This window comes from Diuraphis noxia, unplaced genomic scaffold, assembly GCF_037042655.1.
Source record: "Diuraphis noxia isolate RWA-SAM2 unplaced genomic scaffold, SU_Dnox_SAM2 contig0001, whole genome shotgun sequence".
Lineage (NCBI taxonomy): Eukaryota > Metazoa > Arthropoda > Insecta > Hemiptera > Aphididae > Diuraphis > Diuraphis noxia.
In genome coordinates this window covers 91,585,810-91,609,510 of record NW_028301711.1, presented here as the reverse complement: position 1 = coordinate 91,609,510, position 23,701 = coordinate 91,585,810, and the positions used below count along the sequence as shown (strand labels likewise).

General features: G+C 31.6%; 3 protein-coding genes and 1 pseudogene across 3 annotated transcripts; 1 reads left to right on the top strand and 3 right to left on the bottom strand.

Moving 5' to 3' along the window:
• Nucleotides 1–4,085: 4,085 nt before the first annotated feature.
• On the bottom strand, nucleotides 4,086–4,469 carry LOC149062447 (histone-lysine N-methyltransferase KMT5B-like). The gene has a single exon (XM_089215331.1). It carries the CDS (start codon nucleotides 4,467–4,469, stop codon nucleotides 4,086–4,088), a length of 384 nt encoding a protein of 127 aa, XP_089071457.1.
• Nucleotides 4,470–7,632: 3,163 nt separating this feature from the next.
• Nucleotides 7,633–8,885, bottom strand: LOC149062446 (proto-oncogene tyrosine-protein kinase ROS-like; annotated as a pseudogene).
• A 10,158-nt stretch (nucleotides 8,886–19,043) lies between these two features.
• LOC149062445 (uncharacterized) lies at nucleotides 19,044–19,601 on the top strand. The gene has a single exon (XM_089215330.1). It carries the CDS (start codon nucleotides 19,044–19,046, stop codon nucleotides 19,599–19,601), a length of 558 nt encoding a protein of 185 aa, XP_089071456.1.
• A 2,452-nt stretch (nucleotides 19,602–22,053) lies between these two features.
• On the bottom strand, nucleotides 22,054–22,527 carry LOC107170029 (uncharacterized). The gene has a single exon (XM_015520028.2). The coding sequence runs from the start codon at nucleotides 22,525–22,527 to the stop codon at nucleotides 22,054–22,056; it is 474 nt and encodes a 157-aa protein (XP_015375514.2).
• Between the last annotated feature and the right edge of the window lie 1,174 nt (nucleotides 22,528–23,701).

Here is a 23,701-nt window from a genome sequence, read left to right as displayed (position 1 = left end):
TTTTGGATGATTTCCTGAAAATATTTAATAAATAAAAAAAAATATTATTAAACATTAACAAAATTCTTTAAGTTTTAAGTTAAAAATTTTATAGTATTTTTAAAATGATCTAATAATTACTTATGTGTATGATACACAAAGACTATTAATTTTTTTTTTTTATCATCTAAAACAACATTTTAACAATTAAAGAGATTTCTGTTTCATAATTAAACGTATTAATATTAATTATAAACTGAAGTTGTGAAGTTAAACTATACAATAATGATAAAATAATTACTGATCTATATATTCTTTTATTTTTTTACCTGCATTACACAACGAACATTTTACTCTTTGGGATAAACAACATTTCCTCAGAGTTATAGTCTTCTGAGACTTCTTAAAAATCTGATGACGACATAGATGTATGATGAATGGCATGGTCTTCGTCTTCATTATGTCCTTTTAAAACTGGAGCTGGCGTCAAAGTTTTATTTATAGTTGCTACTTCATCCATTTCTTCCAATGCTGGGAATAAAATTGAAATTTGATGAGGGTCATACTCTTCATTATTTATTTTCACAATTTGGGGATAATATTGGTGTGTGGTATTTAGCTGCTCGTAGCATAGAGGAACTTTTTAATGACATGATATGATTTTCCAAGAATGTTTCTATGTTTGTTGGCAAGTCAATATGTTTTAATGTCACTGTCTTAAGTTTTTTAAAGCTTGACTCTACAGCCGCTGAGCATGATACTTCTTCTCCATAACCAAAGATTGGTACCATAACTCCCGACCAAAGTGGTAATAGTTTAGTACATTTAATTAGTAGTGGCACTAAATCAGGTGAATTTAATGGGTTTATTCCGTTTCCAACTTTAATTAACTAAAAATTAGACGTCACCAAAATCGTTTGTATTTGAAATATCGCCACTTTCGAGTATAGTATTTTACGTGATGTAAGTACCATGTTCTATACACCATTACTCTATGTCAGGGGTGGCGAACCTATTTTGGGTCAAGTGCCAAATTTTTCAAATTAAGGTTTTGAAAATTTTTCACTTGCCCAAAGGAAATTAAATTTTCTATAAAAATAAAAATAAGCATATAAATAAAGTTACGGATTCATTAAACTCTTTTCAGTCGTCCATCGGTTTAAACGTGTCATGTATATACCTATGGATATTATCCCAATTAACCTATTATAACCAAAATGTTATCTGTATATTATCTATATATTATATATAAAATAGGCGCCAGGTTTTGCAAGATGTCAATGGGGGCCAAACTTACTACTTTTTAATTTTAACTTTTGCCCTTCAAAATAATTTAAATAAGTGGTTAAAGAGTAGAGAGACGCGGGAAGGGGAGCACATATAACACAAAATAAATTAAAACTATTCATGAGCCCCGACTCAATCGTTTTAATGGGGGTTTCAGTCTCCTAGCCCCCATGCAGTCAGCACCTATGATATATAGCATAATTGTTTATAATTTTCATTTTTCACGTGTCATTGAAATTTGAACAACTTTTCCATCTTTGGCACGCGTAACGTAAGTTTGCCACCCCTGCTCAATGAGCTACGCGAAGACGATTACACGCTAGTACGCCACCACCGCGCCCAGAGAATCGGTGCGAATTATTAGCGCGCGGCATCAACGACGGAGCCAAAGCGTGATAACACAAATACGATATAATATTAATTATAATTTTTGGTTACTGAATAAGCTACTTACGTGTAACTTTATTTTTGATTTTCAACCCATAGGTTGCTACAAAATATGAATATTTTATAAGTTTTTAACTACAAAATAATTTTTAAGTTTTTTAACCAAAAAAAAAAAAGAGAAAACCGTTAAAGCAGGAATTATGAAAACGTGGGCAAGAAATTAGTACTAATTATTGGCACGAAAAAAATTGCAAATAGTTAAATTTACTAAACAATACTTAACAAAAAATTACTATTCAAAAAACATAAAAAAAATCTGTTGAAAAAATGTAACTTTCATCAAAAAATCTAATAATAAAAATCAATCAAATTACCATTATTAAATATATTAATAAAAATCTAAATAAAAAATGAGTTTAAAAATATATCTAAATTTAATAAACAATTTATATAAAAAAAATTTTTGATTGAATTAATAAATCTAAATATTTATAAAAAATCAATCAAATCTAAAAAGAAATCAAATAATATTAATAAAAATAAAAATTTGATAAAAATCTAAATTCAATAAAAAAAAGCCTAATTGAACGCCAGCGCCCGAACATTCCAAAAGTCTCTTACACGACTTTTCAGAATTTTAATTGGACAAGTTTTCCCCGCCCCACCCGGAGTTTTTAATTTTTTGGGGGGAGGTTTGAATGGAATTCTGGGAGTGGTGGCAAGAATTGGCGAAAATGGAGCACTAAATATTGGCGTTGGAAAAAGTTGAAAATGTTACCCCAGCCCCAATCGTGGAAAATTCGACTTTCCGGGAAAACGGTCAGAGCAGGAATTATGAAAACGTGGTCAGGAATTGAGTACTAATTATTGGCGCAAAAAAAATTGCAAAAAGTTAAATTTGGAAGGTGGGTGGGGCTGGAGTAACGTTACACCAGCCCCAATCGTGGAAAATTCGACTTTCCGGGAAAACGGTCAGAGCAGGAATTATGAAAACGTGGTCAGGAATTGAGTACTAATTATTGGCGCAAAAAAAATTGCAAAAAGTTAAATTTGGAAGGTGGGTGGGGCTGGAGTAACGTTACACCAGCCCCAATCGTGGAAAATTCGACTTTCCGGGAAAACGGTCAGAGCAGGAATTATGAAAACGTGGTCAGGAATTGAGTACTAATTATTGGCGCAAAAAAAATTGCAAAAAGTTAAATTTGGAAGGTGGGTGGGGCTGGAGTAACGTTACACCAGCCCCACCCGTGGAAAACTCAACTTTCCGGGAAAACGGTCAGAGCAGGAATTAAGAAAACGTGGGCAGGAATTGAGTACTAATTATTGGTGCAAAAAAAATTGCAAAAGTCAAAATGGGGGGGGGGGGCTGGGGTAATGTACGTTTGTTAATGAATTTGAACACGATGTGTCTTTATTACCCATTGAAAACTCTGAAATTTTTGTAAAATTTTTGTCATTTGTTTTGTAGTTGAGACTTAAAAAAAAAAAAATTAAATTCATAATTTTTGTTAATATTTCTCATTTTGAATTTATAATTTATAGCGATTATCTCCGAAAACAACTAAATAATTGAAATCAAAAACTTTTGGAAATTCAAAAAGAAAATGAACAACTTCATATTAAAAATAAAGAAGATTTTAATTTAAATGTGCATAAATTGTTTTCGTCAGTGTTCACTAAGACACAAATTAATTACTTTTTAAATGACAAAAAAAAATTAAAAAGTGGGAAAATGAGGATATTGTATCAGCGATAACACTCAGAAGTATTTCTACAGTCGCTTATTCATATCTGCTTCAAACTATTCCATTGCCAAGTATTCAGTAATTTCAAAACTGCTATGAACTATTTTACAACATGTTGTCATATTTAAGGTCTTTCTACATTAAGAAGATATGCCAAAACATTTTCCATAGAGCCAGGTGTATTAGATAATGTTTTAAGTATCATAAAACAAAAAGGTTAATAACATTAATAATTAATTAACTAATTAAAATTTGGTAGTATTATAAATTATAATATCACTAATAATAACCTATTACTTAATGTACATCCATGTCTGATAGAGATAAAATTGTTGTTCTATCTTTTGATGAAGTTTACATTGCACATGATGTATGCTATGATAAAGCAATTGATCAAGTTTTAGGACCACATCAAACTGTGCAAGAGGTTATGGTTAGAGGACTCTTCAAATCTTGGAAGCAGCCAGTCTTTTATTCTCATGACACACCAATGACTGCTTCAATACTAAACAACGTAATTAGTAAATTATACAACTGTGGATAGAATGTGCCAGCAGTTACAAGTGATATGGGCCCTACTAACATTTCTTTGTGGAAACACTTGAATGGCACATACAGTCTTTGTTATTTGTTCCGAAATAATGTGGGCCGTAATATACTGTTATTTCTTCTCCGCGTTTGATTTTTTTATTGGCTTTGACTATTGCACTGGTACTTCCTAAAAATATATATATCCATGTTGGCTTCACAATCGTGATTCACGAATGCTGCAAGCCCAAGCCACAGTTTTGTTATGCCTGTAGATGCGGACTTCACGACTGAATATTCTTTTATTTCAGCAGAAAAAAAATCATCAGTAACAGGTGCCATTGCACCGTATAATTCTGTTATAAGGTTGTTCATGTAAATAGGCTTTGTAGCCACCACTTTGACTCCAAAATCTTCGTCACCTGGGTATCTATAACATTTCTGATATGTAAATCGAGAACTTGCTCCAAGCGATTCTATGTATTTCTCTTTATGGAATCTTAATAGTTGCTTGTCACGCAAGGAGGAAATAGCCACTGGCATAACGCCTGATTTATGTGTGTTAAAGCCTAGAATTGGGTCTAAATATTCTCGTAGACAAATGTCGTCCACCGTGCAGAGAATTTATTTATAATTTATATTATACTAGCATAGAAACATACATAAATGATTAATACCTAAGCGTAGCAACTTGATGTAGTTTAAAGGGTTCGCTATAAGCTTTATATACATTGTATGGTGTTCTTTCTCTTAAACAATGATTTTAAGTTACTGCGTTTCGCCTTGGAAAATTGGAAAAAAATACTAGACTTCCGTAAATTATACAGCTCTTTGCAAATATAGTTTTTAACATTTTATAATAGGTTGCCACTGTTTTCGTTAGTAATTTATACGTACTTATAACGTGTAATTTATAGGTACCTATCAAGGTTTAAATTTGTACTCAAGTGTTTTTTGAAAGAGTTAGAAATATTGAAATTTCGAAAAAAATTCGTGTTTGTTCATACGTCGACGACTTAGTCATAGAATCGTAAATACGCGTACGCCATTGATCAGAAAATGTTCGATATTCGCCAGATTGAGCTGAAAATTGTGTCCAATGACGGAAAATTTTCTCTTCTCTGTAGGCTGCTATGGTGAATAATTATAAAAAAATCGATTGACTTTTTATCGCTTATCCCGTGAGTAATAATTATCCCGTAAAAATTATGAATTTTCTAAAAAAATTGTATTTAGTCAATTTTTTGGTCCAACACAATCCAGAAAGTGCAACAGCCTGAGAGAGTCCCGGTGAATACGATTAAAAAAAAATTAGACCGATTAAACCATTTTTGAAAGAGTTAGGAAAATCGAATAAAAATACTAGACTTCTGTAAATTACACTGCTTATGATGAGTATTATTATTCATGTATTAAAACACATTACAACTTATTTAGTCTATTATTTTTTGATTAATTATCAAACGTCGTTTTAAAAATATAAATAGAAGGAACATAACCCTTTAGTTATTTTATTGAACAAAATCTTTGATATAATTATTTATTTCTGAAAGATTGCAATACACACAATAATTATATCTACACAATGATAGAATAAGTATTTAATCTAAAAAAATAAAAATAAAATAATGATTTCCTCGAAAAAATCATTGTTGCGATATAAATATGTTTGACATAACCCTTTAAATAATATATTGAACAAACTCTTTGATATAATTATTTATTTCTGAAAGATTGCAATACACACAATAATTATATCTACACATTGATAGAATAAGTAATTAATCTAAAAAAAATACAAAAAATTATGATTTCCTCGAAAATATCATTGTTGCGTAATAAATATGTTCGACATAACCCTTTAATTATTTTATTTAACAAACTTTTTGATATAATTATTTATTTATGAAAGATTGCCATGCACACGATAATTATATCTACACAATGGTATAAGATTATTATAATCTGGAAAAATAAAAACAATTATGATTTCCTCGAAAATATCATTGTTGCGATATAAATATGTTCGACATAATCCTTTAATTATTTTATTTAACAAACTCTTTGATATAATTATTTATTTATGAAAGAGTACAATGCACCCAAAAATTACGTCTACACTTAAATCTGGAAAATTATAAAAATCATACATCGTTATAATAAAACGATTGGAAAATAATTTTCGAAAAAAAAAACGTAATATTCATAAAAATTCATAACATAATTTTCTAATTCGTAAAAGAATACGCCGTATAAGATTAAACCGAAAGGAATATTGTAGAGCGGTGTTTCGACTTAGAAAATCGAATAAAAATACTAGACTTCTGTAAATTACAATGCTTATGATGAGTATTATTATTCATGTATTAAAGCACATTACAACTTATTTAGTCTATTATTTTTTGATTAATTATCAAACGTCGTTTTAAAAATATAAATAGAAGGAACATAACCCTTTAGTTATTTTATTGAACAAAATCTTTGATATAATTATTTATTTCTGAAAGATTGCAATACACACAGTAATTATATCTACTCATTGATAGAATAAGTATTTAATCTAAAAAAAATTATGATTTCCTCGAAAATATCATTGATGCGTAATAAATATGTTCGACATAACCCTTTAATTATTTTATTTAACAAACTCTTTGATATAATTATTTATTTATGAAAGAGTACAATGCACCCAAAAATTACGTTTACACTTAAATCTGGAAAATTATAAAAATCATACATCGTTATAATAAAACGATTGATATACCGATAGGTAACAGTTTTCCGAGAATGGCTTATCTACTAGTAATTTCTTATAATCGCTGCGGCGATTAAAATATTTTAAGTACAAAAACAAATTGCACATAACACTTTTAAGCATATTATGTTCTATTAGGAAAAAATACTTTATTTCAATTTGGAAAAATATTTAAGTTTTTATAGCGTTATGTTCAAAAATGTGTAGCGAAAATTACGATTTATATGTAAAATCAACGGTTTTTTTATGTTCAAAAAATGATTTCATCCAAAATATTCTAAGTACATAAGCACATTGCACATCATAATTTTTGTTATAACTCGTTCTATCGGGAAAAAATAACAGCATAGACTTGGGAAAAATATTTAAGTTTTTAGAGCGTTAAGTTCAAAAAGTAGATGTTAAAATTCTGTTATAAAATTCGATATTTGACATATTTTCATCATTTTCATCATTTTAGCTAGTTATTTTTGGTTTGAACATAATATAAGACTATTGAACTTTTATTTCTTGCCTAAACCTTATAAAGTGGTATTTTTCTGATAGAACAGATTGTGTCGAATAGTTTTATGTAACTTTTGTCACAGTACTATGATTATTTTATTTTTAATGATTTTTAACACAAATATATCTATTATATTAAAGAATAAAATATAGAACTAATATACTGTGACAAAAGTTGATAAAACTACTTAGTAATGTCCTCACTATTTTTGAGCAAAAGGTCTAACCTCCAGTGTATTTTAAGATTGAAAATTGCATTTAGTTTCAAAGTAAATAATAACTCATACTATGAAACAAACTATAATATAATATAAATAAATATTGATAGTACAAGATATAAAAAAAAAGAATTTAAATATAATTTAATTGTAAGTTAAGAAAAATAACTGTTTTTACTGAATTTATGTATTAGAACATAAATATAACTTATTGGGAAAATTCGTTGAGTTATAAATTTAAATATTCTGGAATAGATTTTTCTTTAAGGGGTTTCTCTGGATTTATGTATTCAAGAACCGTATGATACGATTTTATGAAGTTTAGACAAAATTTAAATGAAGGCCGTTTATCAGGCTCATCATGCCAGCATTTATTCATTAATTTATATCTGAAATAAAAAAATATAAACATTAATTATTAAATTGACTAATTTTTATTGCATATTTACAAAGTTTTTGGACAATTATTTGGTTTCTCAAGCCTTACACCATTTTGAACAAAATACATAGCATTTGTATTGGACAGTCCTGGATATGGATGTTGACCTTGCGACATAATCTCCCATAATAAGACACCAAAAGCCCAGACATCAGATTTATTAGTATAAACACCATCCACTAGTGATTCTGATGCCATCCATCTGAAGATAAAAAAAAAAAAATAAAATATAGGTAATTTACATAATATACATCAGATATTGTAGTACCGAACTGGGAGTAAAGCTTCTCCGTCCTTACGGTAATAATCGTGTGCATACATATCTTGCTAATCCAAAATCGCCAATTTTTATAATTTGATTACAAGGACCAGAAAATTATACTAAACAATTGCGACTAGCAAAGTCACGGTGCACGAGGTGCATTTCTTCAAGATAATTGCAATCTTTGGCTACATCGATACATATTCTCATATAGTTAATACAATTGAATACCTGCATTCTGGATTTCCTTAAAAATCTCAATAAATCGCCTCCCTCCATAAGTTCCATAATAATAAAAATATGTTTATTATCTAAACATACACCCAAAACTTGCAAAATATTTTTATGTTTTAATTTATTCATAAATTTAGCTTCTTTTAAAAATTCATTTGATTCGTATTCATTGGCACCTTCTTTTAATGAAATCAATGCAACACGATATTCAGGTTTTCCATTTATTAAACCTTTGACAATTCCTTCAAAAACTTCTCTAAAAGCACCTGTTCCCAATCGTTTTGTAATTGTTATTTGATTACGTTTAATTCTGATCAATTCATTATTGCACTTTTTTTAAACACCATGGCTCTTTGATAATTTGGATTATTAGTAAGTATGAATGTTGGTCGCTGTAAAATTTCTTTGAGATCCACTAAAACATCAGGCTCTTTAGCACTACCTGAAAAGATAAAATATGTAAAGATTAATTAATTAAAAATAATAGGCACAATTTCATACAAAATTACATACAATTTTTTATTGGCCTTGCTAAGAAAAACAACATCAAAAAAAGTCCAAATGATAATATTAAAATTAATATTATTATAATTCCTGGTTGTTGTATTATGATAAGTGATTACATTTATAAAAATAAAAATGTATTACACGTGCATGGTTTTTTTTTATTTATTTAAAGTCCATTTCAGCTTAAGTAACAGCTATAAAGTATAATAGTTTTATATGTTGTGGAACAAAATTGTTATAAAATTTAATATATTTTTATTATCATTAAACAGTAAAAAAGCGGGTAAGTCGTGTATGTCGCTCTGCTGTACAGTAGGTTACAAGTGGGTTACTGTAATGGATGGAATTAAATTTGAATCCAATGATATTATATCATTGTATACAAAAAACGATTCTGAGCGAAGACGGTTTATCTGTCTAGGATATATTATAGATTATTAAAAATTTTCAAATCTTAGATTTAAAAAGAAAAATTTTTATGAATTTCTAGTTTGAAATAATTTGCGAATTTTCGTGATTTTTACATATGTTGTCAAAATTCAAACTTTGAATGCTTGTAAAAAAAAAATTGTGACTACGCATTTCTTTTATTTTTCAATTTTTATTGTAAAAATATATTATGAGCCTTGTATTAAATTTTCAAATCTTAGATATAAAAAGAAAATTTTTTATGAATTTCTAGCTTAAAATAATTTCTGTATTTTCGTGATTTTTACATAATATGTTGTCGGCGGAGAAACTATCACTATTCACTAGGCACGCTACGTATACACAGACACCGTTTACTCCTCACCACGACCGCCGGCGACCACCAGCGACGATCGTTGTCGTCGTTGCAGCGCTGCGGTGGGGATGCGCAAGAATGACCGATTTTGGTCGAGACACGGTCCCGTTCTTTCGTGAGACTGACTTTTTTTTATTTATAGTTATAACATCCGTTTTATTTATATTAGCTACATATTAAAACAAATAACGCAATCATGTGTAGAATAATGCGATTAATTTCTGTGAAACCAACATATTTATCAATAAGCTACTAGGAATTTAAATTTAATAATTTATATTCTAGGTATGCAACTATTAACTATTACACATAATATAAGTATATACATGTTAAATAATATTTCAATACATTTCCTACTTATATTTATTGATTTATAATAATAATTAGGCTCGTTAATACAATTTTTGGGTGGGTTTGGAGGTGAACTGAATAATATTATGTTCATTCATAATTCAACCATGGGCACAAATGCAGAGGTTTTAAGCATCCTTAGAAATATGAGGCCCATTGAAGAGGGCGAAAAAGCGGAATACACAATAACTATGCCCGGAAAGTTATTATGCGTGACTAGACATTGGATTGAGTTTAATAACCGAGTGATAGTCAATGTTTTAGGTATGTAACCATTTTCATGTTAGACATGTAGGTAGACTGTAGACAAAACCTTTTGCGGAATCTTTAATCTTGTAATACATTTTATTAGCATTTTCTATATACCATACAATTTTTAAAATAAATTGACTTTTTATAAATCAATAAATTTAAGTAGGAAATGTTTTGAAATATTAAATTTTTTTTTTTTATCCCGTGGCAACTTAGGCCATTGGGTAGGATGTGGACTGTAGGTTTTTGGAACTATAAGTATGTTACACGTGGGTGTATTTTTGGCAGAATTTCTATTGGGATTTGGGGCACCCGTAGGTTTCTGCCATGCCCCGGAGTGGAGGATGGCAGCACTTTTTCTCCGGAAACCGTGACTTGCCCGGAGAAAAATGCCGCTCGGTGGTCGAGGATCAAACCCGGAACCGGCTGCGCCATAGCCGACGCGTTAGACCGCTCGGCCACCTCGTCGCCCTATTTGATATTTGTATGTATTTGTAATAGTAATTAGTTACCTACATATAATATAAATTATTAAATCGAAATTCGTAGTAGTTTATTATTAAATATGTTGGTCCCACAGAAATTAATTGCATTGTATAGGGGAGAGTGTGGTAAGTTGACGAACATAATAGTAAACATTTTATAATAAATTACTCAAGGTAAATTATTGAATATTATTTTTAATTAAATTATATTTAAGGGATTTATTTATTTAATTTTATTAAAATTTTTCATACAAATTGTATACACAATGAAAGTTCAATTTCAAACGTTTTAATTATTCATCATAACATGCAGTTTATCATAGTTATCATAAATATATTCTAAATATATGTAATAAAATGGAGTTTCTAAAGTGTTTAATCGATTTTATCTTCCTTTTTATTTTATTATGTTGTAATATGACGTTAGGTACATAAACATTTATTGTTATATTTAGTTCGTTTATAAAATTAACTCAGATAAACCAAATTCAAGCATGTGTGTATTGGATAAGCTAGAACTTTTTTTATTTTGTTTATCTACATTGTATTTCTCGTTTGTTATAATAAATAATATTATTTTTTTTATTATTAATTAACTAAAATAATAATAGAATTTAAAATTATAATTATATTTATAACTTTAATCTAAATATTGTGTACGATGTATACATTTTTAATAGTTTTGTTTCCCGCCATAACATTATTACGATTTATCATTTTATCATAATATAAATTTTGTAAACATTCACCTCTTAGATAAGAGAATTTCCGCCATTTTGTAGGCTTCATAATTTTTACGTTGTAGGAATAGGGAGTCGTCTATCTAGTATTTTTATATATCTGTGGTTAAGAATTATAATCAATTCGTCAACTTACCCGACTCGTCAACTTACCACACTCACCCCTAACATTATTCGTGGGTACTTGAAACTTCTAAAGTATACCAATGGTGGGCCAGTTAATGAAAATAATTAATCTTTGAGCTGCCATATAGATTAACTGTTGGAGTTTTAAACCAAGTCCTTTACCAATTCACAAGTTTAAATGTGTTTAGGTGTTATATCAAATATACACCAAACAAAAATCAAAAATATATATTGAAAGATACCTTGTAAAAAGTCAAATAAACTTCCATTTTTCATAACTTAAGTAATAATATAAGTTGGCTCTTTCATAGTGCAAACAGCGTATAATTGAATTAATTTAAGAATTAGTGTATTGGTGTGTATTGGTATGCCATAAGTGTGTAAGACGGAGACAACAAATGCATGGGTAGCGTCTTCTCAAGAGTTGAATATTAATTTAATTTAATTTATTTGAATTTTAGCCGAAGGCGTCAACTCCACCAAGGTTAAAATTATTGGAAAAAAGCGGGACATAAAAGATGTGGTGTATAATTTGTTGCATTTAAAATAAATAAAAGTTGTTAAAATAATAAATTGCTAGTTTTTTTTTCAATTAATGTACAAATCTTATGCATTTAGCATCGACTTTTGTGTATTAGCAGCTCCTAAAATTGTGTGTAGTACAAAAAGTGAAGGTGTGTATGTCGAAATTTAAAAATGTGTAACACATGTGACAAAAGTTACATAAAACTGTTCGGCACAATCTGTTTTATCAGAAAAATATAATTTTATAAGGTTTAGGTAAGAAATAAAAGTTAGATACGCTTATGTTCAAAACCAAAATAATAACCAGCTAAAATGATGAAAATATGCCAAATATTTGCAATCAAAATGTGATTTATGGAAAACTGTATGAAGTTAAGCTAAGTTCTGTATATATAAAGATTCAGTGTGATATTATCTATCAGAAAAATATAAATTTATGGATTTTGGTTGCGAAATATAGTTTTCCAAGGCTGGACATTAACGAGTTAAAAAGTTAAAGTTATGTTAAAAAGTAAAGTAAAAAATCACTCCGTTCACTCATATTTATAATTGATAAGATAAGTTGATAGTAAAAATTGGTGGGCGCATTCGCGTGCGGTTCGTGGAACTAGCTGCAGTGTTACGCTCGTGACTAATTGGACTTGTAGTGGTGGCTAAATGATGTATTTCAGTCCCGTAATCCTGCAACAATTGTTAACAATATATTAACCCCCCCCCCTAACCCATCCGGTGGAGCAATGTCTTTTTTTTTTAAAGAAAAGGTCTCTTGGTCGCAAGTGAATTTGAATCAGTAACTTTGCCACTGATCCTTCGACTGCTCAGCGGCATCACCTCGACACGGTGGACCTTTATTCGATGCCGCCACCCTTAACCCCAGCCAACCTCCCGAATTAGTTAAGGGTGGTCAAATGATCTGTGATGTTAGGGATTTGGGATCTTATACTAAATTTTAGCTGTAAGGGGCTTACATAACTAATTTTTAAATGTAAGGGACTTACATAACTAATTTAATATACCTACCTACTTAATTATAACACCACAGATCACTTGAGATTTTAAAAGGGGTCAAATTATCTGTCTATGTATTAGGGATTGGGGTTATTATACTAATTTTTAACTGCTAGGGGCTTAAATAACTAATTTAACTATAATGACATATATTTTGACTAATAAATTTAATTTTTAATAGTTTAAACTAAAGGTTCTGAAAAAAGAAAAAAAATTTTCTAACCTGAAAACATCAAAGTAATTCAATTATATTTATACAATTTTCAAACCTGAAAACATGAAAATAATTAAATTAAATTTATAATATATTATAAATAAATAATCTTACCCTTGAATTCCTGAACAATTCGCCTTACTTATCAATCGTTCCTTCGTCTATCATGTGATCGTCTATGAATGTGGAGCAAATAAGGTGTCTCAAATCCTTGATTGCATTCCTTACACTTATACGGTTTAAATTGAGTGTGCTTTAAGTTATTGTGGTATTGTAAATCTTGTTGGCAAGTAAACGTTGAAGGACATTTTGGACAATGGACTGTGGTATCCTCTACGCTATGAATCCTGCTGATGTGTCTAGTTCTGGCATGAGTAGTGCTAAATTTAGCATCGCATATGTTACACGAATGCTTTACTTTATTATGAACAGTTTGTATATGTCTCTTAAGGGTATCTTTCCTGTTAAAAACCCTGTCGCAATATTCACATGCATGAATCGGTTGCATATGGGAAGCAATGTCTCTCTCCAACCAACATTTGAACAAAAAAATTTGTCCACATATATCACACGTAAAAACATCGTCTCTGGGTTCAGTGCAGTCTTCTTCACTGCAGCCTGAATTTGACATTATGCAACCGGTGCCTTGTTCATTTACTTGATTTACTTGAAACACACAAACACTGGAAAAAAAATCCATATTTTTGCCGATGTACCACATTTATTGAAATTGATAAGACACAACATCATTGATCATGGATTTAATATTGATACTGAAAATGGTAATACTTTAAGTTCATATAAATTGACATACAAATTGACTGGCAATTTTTTTTACTTCATATTATATTCATAACAATGTATTAACATTTCTTTATGTTAAGGTAATAAATTCATAGGTAAAAGTTTGTTTGAATCTTTGTTGAAAGTACAAGGTTCAAATGACTTGACTTTTACATACAAAGTGACAGAGTTTCATTTCAATGTCAGTGGAGTTCAACGTCAAAAAGTTAAAACCGCAGCCCAACTTCTTTCCAGGACAGTTTCTAAAGCAATGCAATACTATGGAGACATGGGTGCACTAACATCTAATTGGAAAGAAGTAAACTAAAATTTCCTGAGTTTGGATATTATCACATTGTATAATTACTTACTATAATTGTTTATATTTAGTGTTCAGAAGCAATTTTGTTGATTAATAACTGGTTTGATCTTCATAACTCTCAGCAAATGTTAGGGGACAATTCCAGTGCATATGGAATACATTTGGATAAACAGAACAATATTTTAAATTTGATGGATAATTTTATTAGTTCAATGAGAGTACACGGAAAAAAAATCTTATGACATTTCAAAAGGGAATTCTGATTTCAAATTTATCTTTAAGAAACCTGTATAAAGATCTTAAAGATTATATTGGTATAGAATTTATTATTACAAGACGACTTAACTAGGATGTAATTATACGTTATTTTATCTACTTATTTATAAAAATAATTAATTATATGTACCTACATTTATTTAGGTATTAGAAAACTTTTTCAGTTTTATGAGAGACATGGGAGGATCAAATGACCATCCAACCCCTATAGATTTCAAGTATCGGTAATAACTCCCTAAAATATTTAAACTTAAATTAAAATTAATCATCCATGTTTTTAAGCCTAAGATGGTACATATTAGGAAAGCATTCTTCAGCATTTTTCATAAAAAATAGTAACACTGAAGATTGTATAAATGAAAATTGTTAACTGGAATCAAATGATAAATTTAAGGAAAAGGACACACTACTTATTGCAGCTCAGATATTTCAGACTTAAAATATTAGAAGAATCCACTGTAACGGAGACTGAAACAATAGAAAATGAATATTTACAACTATTAAATTCTTTTGAACTTGAGGTAGGTATCAAAAATATTCAAGGCATTCAATAAATAAATTAAATAAATAGAATTTTAATATATACCATTATGGTTTTAGACAACTGTTGAAGAATTATATACTTCAAAAGATCCATGCGAGGAAGATAATTTGGTGTATATATCTGGTTCTGTAGCCAAAAAATTTAAAAATAAATATCCATTCCTAGAGGATAATAGCAATGAAATAAATTTTGAAAGTGGATCATGGATGTCTTGTATATCAAAAGGTTATTATTAGTTTGTTTTTTGCATTCCAGTAATCTGAAAAAAATGTTGTTAAATAATCAAATTTGCTGTTTATTATTTTTAGGGTATCTTACTTATCCATCAAAAGATCTTTTGAATTTTTCAAAAGTCCTTGAAACCATTTTCATGCAAGAATTTGATAATAAAAAGGGTATCGTCAAAAAATTAACCATTATACTTAATCAGCATGTAAATGAAAAATGCATACCAAATGAAGTCATAGAATGCCTGGTGCGAACAATAATGTACATACGTATACGAGAAATGAATAGGGCAGAAAAACAGAAGTCAAAATTGAATTATTTAACACAGAAAAATACACAACGGAAAAACTTAAAAAAATCCATAAAATTAATAACAAACCACTGTACTATGACTATTATTTAGTCCTGCATTAAATTCCCTATGATGTGACACACTTATTGTCTACTTCATTTAATATTTTAATTATTATTTTTAATGAATAATGGTATACCTAACTAATTATTTATTGAATCATAAATTTATAACTTACTTATAAGACATGAGCACAATCTTGACTAAATAAAGTTTATTCAATAAAACATGACTATAACTTAGTCAATATTCATGGCCATGCAATAAACTAAGCCAGTAAGCCTGCTGATGCCGGCCGGTACATCATATTTAGTCATGGTCATGATATGAACAATAAAATATTTTTTTATCTTAGGTATTTTACTGTTTCTGCCAAGTCTGGGGAAAATGCGCAGTGATAGGAAAAATTGGTTTTTTTGCGATCATGCCTGTTTATTTAGTCTTGATTATAATGATGATGTGTTTAAATCAATGTTATTCTGTTTCTAGTTTTTTTTTTTTTTAATAGGAGTAAAGGTTAAAAGTTTTAATAAAATAATAAAATAGGTACTTACATAGTTAGTATTGAAGTATTCTTTTCTAAGTCTGACTGATGACTATTTTCTGAGTCTGGCTGGCGGTTGCTATTCACTGTTGTTGAAAATGTTTTTGCGTTTTTGATGGTTGGCAACTGTTTTGCTGGAGAGTCGAGGATGGTTGCTGTTCTGATAGCTTCTTGGTCTGTTTGAACTGTTAGAGCTGCTGGTGAACTGATGATTTTATGTTTAAAAATTCGGTATTTTATACAACAGTTTAACCCTCTCTTTGAACGTTGAATATTAAGTACCTCTCATAATCCTGTGGTGATTGTAAATTATACCAGTTTATAAAAATACCATTCTCTTTTGTTCATGTAAGAACATGTTTGTAGTCTTTCATGCTAATTCTTATTACATTTGTACGCGACCAACAAATGTTGGGGTACCCGAAGGACCACTCGGTAACGTCCGAGAGCGAAGAGTATAAGACTCTGTTAAGGGGCGTAGGTAGGCAACTAAAGAGCCGTCGCCTTATACTCTCTAGGATAGGCAATATGAAATGCACTACGAACAACGACGACGTGTACAGGAACTAATGTACAATGGAAAGAGGATGTGACAGTTTAGTTATGGGCGGGGGTCTCTGTGGTCGATCCGGTCTGGTGCAATGACCACAGAGCTCACAACAAGTCAGGGACAATACTTAAACTAAACTTAAATTAATGAGGTCTTGAGGTGATTGGCTTGCAATGACGTTGATCTGGACGGCCTGGGCGGCCTCCCACACACCACGGCGAGTGCTGGCGGTCTTACGCGGGTGTGGACAGCACGATGCTTAGATGAAGATGGCCTCGAGGAACTCGAGGAAACTGAGGACCTTGTCAACCTGGGTGGCCTCCCACGCAACACGGCTAGTGCTGGCGGTCTTACGCAACGGTGAACAGTCCGAAGTCGTAATCGACGGGTATGCAATATATATGAGTACGTACTAACCTTAAGTAGGAGTCGAAGTAGTGATAGTCACACACGACAAATCGAGTGATGAATAAAATAGTAAAAACAACACCAATGAATTTTACGCCTTACTGGCGAGACAAATATAATGAAATTTCGTATCGCATTGACAACGAATAAACCAAATCTTACAACAATATGAAAATAATAATAATAATTGATGATTGCGCTCAATGCGACTTACAAAAGAAAACACTACATAATTCAGCACGACAAAACAACGCTACAGTAGCGGCTTAGAGAATATCAACATAACCATATACGGCATAAGAAAAAAACACGTAGACACCGAGACGACAATATTAATAATAATAATAATTAGGGCGTTGGCCGCATAATAATAACAATAATAATAATAATAATTGATAGGAACATATGGTATTTAAGATAATAATCGTACGGCAATAACCGACCATTAATTAAAACACAGAGAACATATAAACAAAGAGAATAAATAATACACAGGTATAATAATTTGACAATTAAAAACACAAAAAGAAAGAGTGGTGTTCGGGGAAGACGGAAAAAAGTGGACAGACCGATAAGAACTTCCACGTTGCCGCGCACCGCTCGCATTAGCATATCGCGATAAAATTTTCAGCGCCAACAACATTATTATATGAGAAGTCTATTTGAATATATACATACTAATTTATTTTAGATTATATTTGATATTTTAACCAGTTAATATAAAGTGATGTTCATATATAATAATTTTTTTTTTTTTTTTGGAAATGTTTTTCAAGTCATTGCTATTAACCTTTAACGTTTTTATATCGGAAATCCGGTTCTCATGAGAGATGTATATACATGTCTTCATCTATGAATATCTCTTCTTGGATATGGGGCAAGGTGCACTCACGTTAATCAACGTACTCCAAACAAACAGATATGTTTGTTATTAATGCAATCACGCATCAACTCCCTGTTGCACACATTGATGTCTCAACATGGGCCTTGCCTGATCACGTTTTCAATCAATTAGCTGATCCAAAGTACCTACCATCAACCTGCTGAGATCGATTTATTACTCGGTGCAGAATTATTTTTCGATCTATTGGGGAACGAGCAAGTCAAACAAAACAATGAATCAATAACTGCATACAACACAAAGCTTGGGTGGGTACTTTCCGGAAGGGTACAATATGAACAGTGGACACCGTCGTCGATGTGTTTATTGGCGTCAATACATACTACCACACCATTAGATGAAGCAAAAGAAACTAAAAATCATTTTTGTTCAACATACATCAGAAATGAGTCGGGTCGCTTTATTCTAAAACTTCCGTTTAAAGACAACTACAATCTGGGAAGTTCATATGATATGGCTCGAAGACGATGCTTTAGTCTGGAAAAAAGGAATGTCCCAAAATGAAGTCCTCAAAGGCCAGTATATTGAGTTCTTAAATGAATACGAAGCACTTGGACATATGACACGCATTGAAAACCCATCAAAAATCCACACGGAGTGTTATTATATGCCTCATCACGCAGTGTTGCGCTTTTCAAGTTTAACAACGAAGCTGAGGGTAGTTTTTGACTCATCGGCAAAGTCCAGTAACGGAACCTCATTAAATGATATGCTAATGAATGGTGGCGTAGTTCAAGACGATATAGTATAAATTGTTCTGCGTTTTCGTCTTCATGAATATGTTATGACAGCAGACGTTGAGAAAATGTATAGACAAATTTTGATTGACCTAGCATATAGAGATTATCAACGTATCTTATGGAGAGACTCCCCTGAGAACGAGTTATCTCATTATCAGCTCAATACCGTTACTTACGGAACAGCATCAGCCCCATACCAAGCCACTCGATGTCTACAAGAACTATCAACCCTAAATGCTGTCAATTTTCCTCGAGCAGCTGAAGCAATCGGAAAGGATTTCTACATCGATGATCTGTTAACGGGAGCAGATTCAATTGACGAATGCATACAGGTACAAAATGATATCTCTCTGATATTAAGTTCAGCTGGAATGAATCTCCTGAAGTGGTGTTCAAATAGTGCAAGATTAGTAGCCAACATGACAAACACAAACTCAAATGAACAAGTTATGCTCGATTTGGAGGACAATGATACAACTAAAACTCTGGGTTTAGTTTGGAACCCAAGAAAGGACCAGCTTCTATTTCAAGTATCACCTCACTCAAATGAGCATCCATACACAAAACGAACATTGCTGGCTGATCTAAATCGAGTATTCGAGACAATGTTGGTGATCGTTTAAGATCAGAAGAATATGATGAGGAAGTTTTCAATTCGCTAACTTTTCGACAAGGTGACGGTTTAATTACGATAAAAACTACATTTGAGGAGAAGCCAACTGATTACTGGGTAATAACACATTATAAATGTTCAAATATTGAAAATGTTCCAGTTAAGGATAGGTAAATAATTTATCATTAATTTACTTTTTTTAAACTATTGTTAATCTTTTTCAATAGGTATTTTTATTATCACTTCATTTCATGATTTAAAAAAAATATATATAATTATAGGTGGAAGTTTAGTGAAGCTGGTGTTAAGTTGTATACAAGCGAAAAGTCAAAAGACCAGACATTGAATGTTAGCTTGAATCAAACCATGCAGTCAATATTTGATACGATGCTACAAGACCCAGGACGTCGTACAATCAAAAGTAAAATAATAGGCTAATTATTATGTTTGAAAAAAAAAAAAAAATGAGTTTTTATTGAATAAACAATACAATATATTATTATATAAATATTTATTTATTTTATACTATTAAATCCTGAAGTCTGACATTGTATTAAAATGGTATTGTAATATTTCATATAGGAATGATGTGTCATCGTTTTGCAGATGAGTGTAATAACTAAAATCATAGTTTTGTATATACTGGTTTGTGAATTCATTTCTTTGACAACTGATAGGTAGACCACGGACGTCGTTTTTTATTAGATCGTAAGCTGTGTTAAATGTGGCTTGGTAACTCGGTAAACGTTTCTGTTTTTCTGCAATGTAGAGGTCTACACAATGTTGAAGCTGTTTAAGTCTACATAAATCTGTATGTGATAAAGTAATATATTCATCATTGATATGTAAAGTAATTGAACTCTGAATAACATTAGTTGAATATGTAAGGTTATCAGATATATTTGTTCGTCTACATCTGGTGTGTAAATTATTAGTAATTGAAATGTAATTAGATTCAGACATGAGTGTAAACCATTGTTCTAAGTTTAAAGTAATTATCTTCTTTGATAATTTACATTCTAATAACACAATAATCGAAATTTGTTTATTAATTAATAATCCGACTGTAACGCTCTTTTTACTATACGGACGAATGTCGAAGGTTGATTTTGAAACAATTATAGGTAGAACCATGATGAATAATATTTATAATAATATTTCAGACTATCAATATGAAAAAAATCTAGTATAATGTAACTGATGGAACATATACTTTGAACTGAGGTTTTTATTCATCAGTAAACATATGATATACTAAATCTGTTGCAAAAAAAAAAAAATGGTAAAAAAATGTGAACGTATAGTTCAGTAGATTAGTGTTTAGTGAAGGGAGTAGAGGGAATTATTTATACTTACTTACCTGAAACATGAAATCAACTTATTAAATTAACTTAACGCACTAATCCACTGAGCTATAAGTCCACGAGATATTAGATTAAAAACTAAGTTGTTTATAATATTTTTTTTTATTTATTACAACATGTAGGTATAATGAAAGAACATGATTTAACAAACGGTGTTGTATGACCTAGTTTCACAATTACAAATATATTCATTGTTACAATATTTATTTAATACTTTTTGAACAAACTGATTTCCCTTCATTAATAATACATATATACACTTTGGATTATATCTGCAATGTTCAATCCAAACGTCATCTTCTCGTTTCCAATGATAAAGAATAAGTCCACAGCAAAAGCATTCAACGATATCTTCTACTCCTGTATATTTTAACCCACATTCAGCTAGAGCATATTTATTTTGAAAACAATTTAAAGGAAAATGTTCGAAAGATCTTAATCTTGAATAAATTGAAGTATATCCTGGATGGGTTGGAACTGAATTATTTCGTATACGATGAACTAATGATTGAAAATCGCTTGAAAGTTTTGGTAAATTCATTTCCTTAATTAATATTGAAATAATAACTTGAAAAAACACAACTCGAATACACGACGGATCAGCAGTAACTAAATGTAAAATTATTAACTTGCAACTAAATAGTAGAAATTAAATTTATACATTTTTAAAAACTAGAACAGTGTAACCAACGTGATTAAAAACATAAAAATAATCTCCCTGTAATTTTTATAAAAATTAGCGATATTTGATTGAAAAAATTTAAAAAAAAACGGAAAAAAATAGTTGATACGGTAAATATTTTTGTGTAAGAGGCAAATAGACGGGACAATTTTATGTAATCACCGTATTGTGTTACGCAGTAAATCAGTGTGCCCCAAGAGAGAATTTTCCGCTTGAAAAAAAATTTTTACCGTGGAAAAGCTGGCTGTGAACATACAAATATATACTACTCATAGCGTAGAGAGCTCTATCTCTCTCAGTTTGACCAGGTTGGTCTACAATACTTAAGTAGCTTAACTAATGTTAATATTGTTTATGCACTGTGACTTCATGACCCGGTGCTCGGTGCCAACCGATCTGAGTTCCCGTCCTGTGGTTCAGGCTCCAACTCCTCCTCCGTGCTGAACCCTTCTTTCTTCCTCTTCTCTGCGCATCATTATACGTGTGAAAAGTTGTTCTATTCTGCACCATGCCTTTTTTGACGACAACATAATACCAACCACGTTGTCTGGGGTGATCTGATCTATCCCCAGATAGATGCACGCATCTTGTCGCCAGTGATACCAAGCGTCACATAAAAATATAGCGTGCTCGGCTCTATCAGGACTTACCCCACAGTGAGCACACTCATCGGTCTCCCACTTGTCGAATCTTTTTAAATATTGGTTGAAACACCCATGGTTGGTTAGCACTTGGCACAGGTGAAAAGAAACCTCACCTTGATTCCTCTGGAACCACGGTTTAATGTCCTTGATCAGCCTGAAGGCCCATATCCCGTTCTCGGTTGGTGATTTCCAGCTATTTTGCCACTTGGTCAATAAGATCTCTGGCAGCATACTTATCGACTCCATTGTACACGTTGGTTCTTTCCTTAGCCAGTAAAGCGAGTGGGGGCATGCTTGCCACTAATGCAGTAGTAGGACGTGGTTCGGTAGCAGCATGCGACCCTCAACATGATTCTCCTGTATGCAGACATCATATTGCAGAGTGCTTTGGCCGTGATGCTGGGGTACCATAATAGGTGCGCCATACAGGAGCCCTTAAGGTCACATCCGTGGCGAGCACTCTCCTCGTCCTTTGTTTTGCGCCTCTTTGATTTGGCAGTATCTGCGTTAAGCATCTCCCCGCCTCCGTCGCGTGTAACGCGTGCTCGTGGAAGTTGAACCTTGGGTCAAAGTGCACGCCTAGGTGCTTTACGCAGCGACGAATGCGTGCGGTGGGTAGTCAACTGTCATGGTGTTCCTCGTATTCTTATTTGTAAACAGTATTGCTTCGGTTTTTTGTAGTGCCAATTCAAGCCCGTTTGTAGTCATCCACGATACGACGTCACTCAACGCTTCGCTCAGTCTCTCTTCTATTTGGAACGGCACCTGGCCCGTGGTTATGATTTCCACGTCGACAGAAAAAGCGATCAATTCCGTTTCTTCAGGGAGACGCATTTTTAAGAGATCGTCATACAGCAGGTTCCACAGTTCGGGTCCGAGGACTGAGCCCTGGGGGACTCCACAGCTGACGTCTCTTGTGATGACAGTCCCGTCTGCCTTTTATAACGTTATTTGCCGGTTGAGTAAGTAGTCCCCGAGCACATTTCTCAGGTACTTCTGAGTCTCTGTTGTTTCAAGTTTGCAAATTATTACGTCCCACGAGGCACTGTTGAACGCATTTTTAACATTCAGTGTCAGCATGCCGACGTATTTGCGTGCACTTCTTCTAGCGTTTGCATTCTGAACTATTTCCCGCAACATTGCCATAGCGTCCATTGTCGATTTCCCCGGTTTGAATCCGTATTGATTCTCAGCCTGTTGTCCGGTTCCACCAAGATGAGCACGAAGCTTTTGTGTTATCAGCTTCTCGAACAGCTTGCCAGTAGAACCTAACATGCATAGTGGACGGTATGCCGATGGGTTATCTAATGACTTCCCAGGTTTGTGTATTAACACCAATCGCGCCTTCTTCCACTTTGTAGGGAAGTGTCCACTCTCTATGCAGCTGTTGTATAGTGCAGCAAAGTATTCAGGCTGAGTT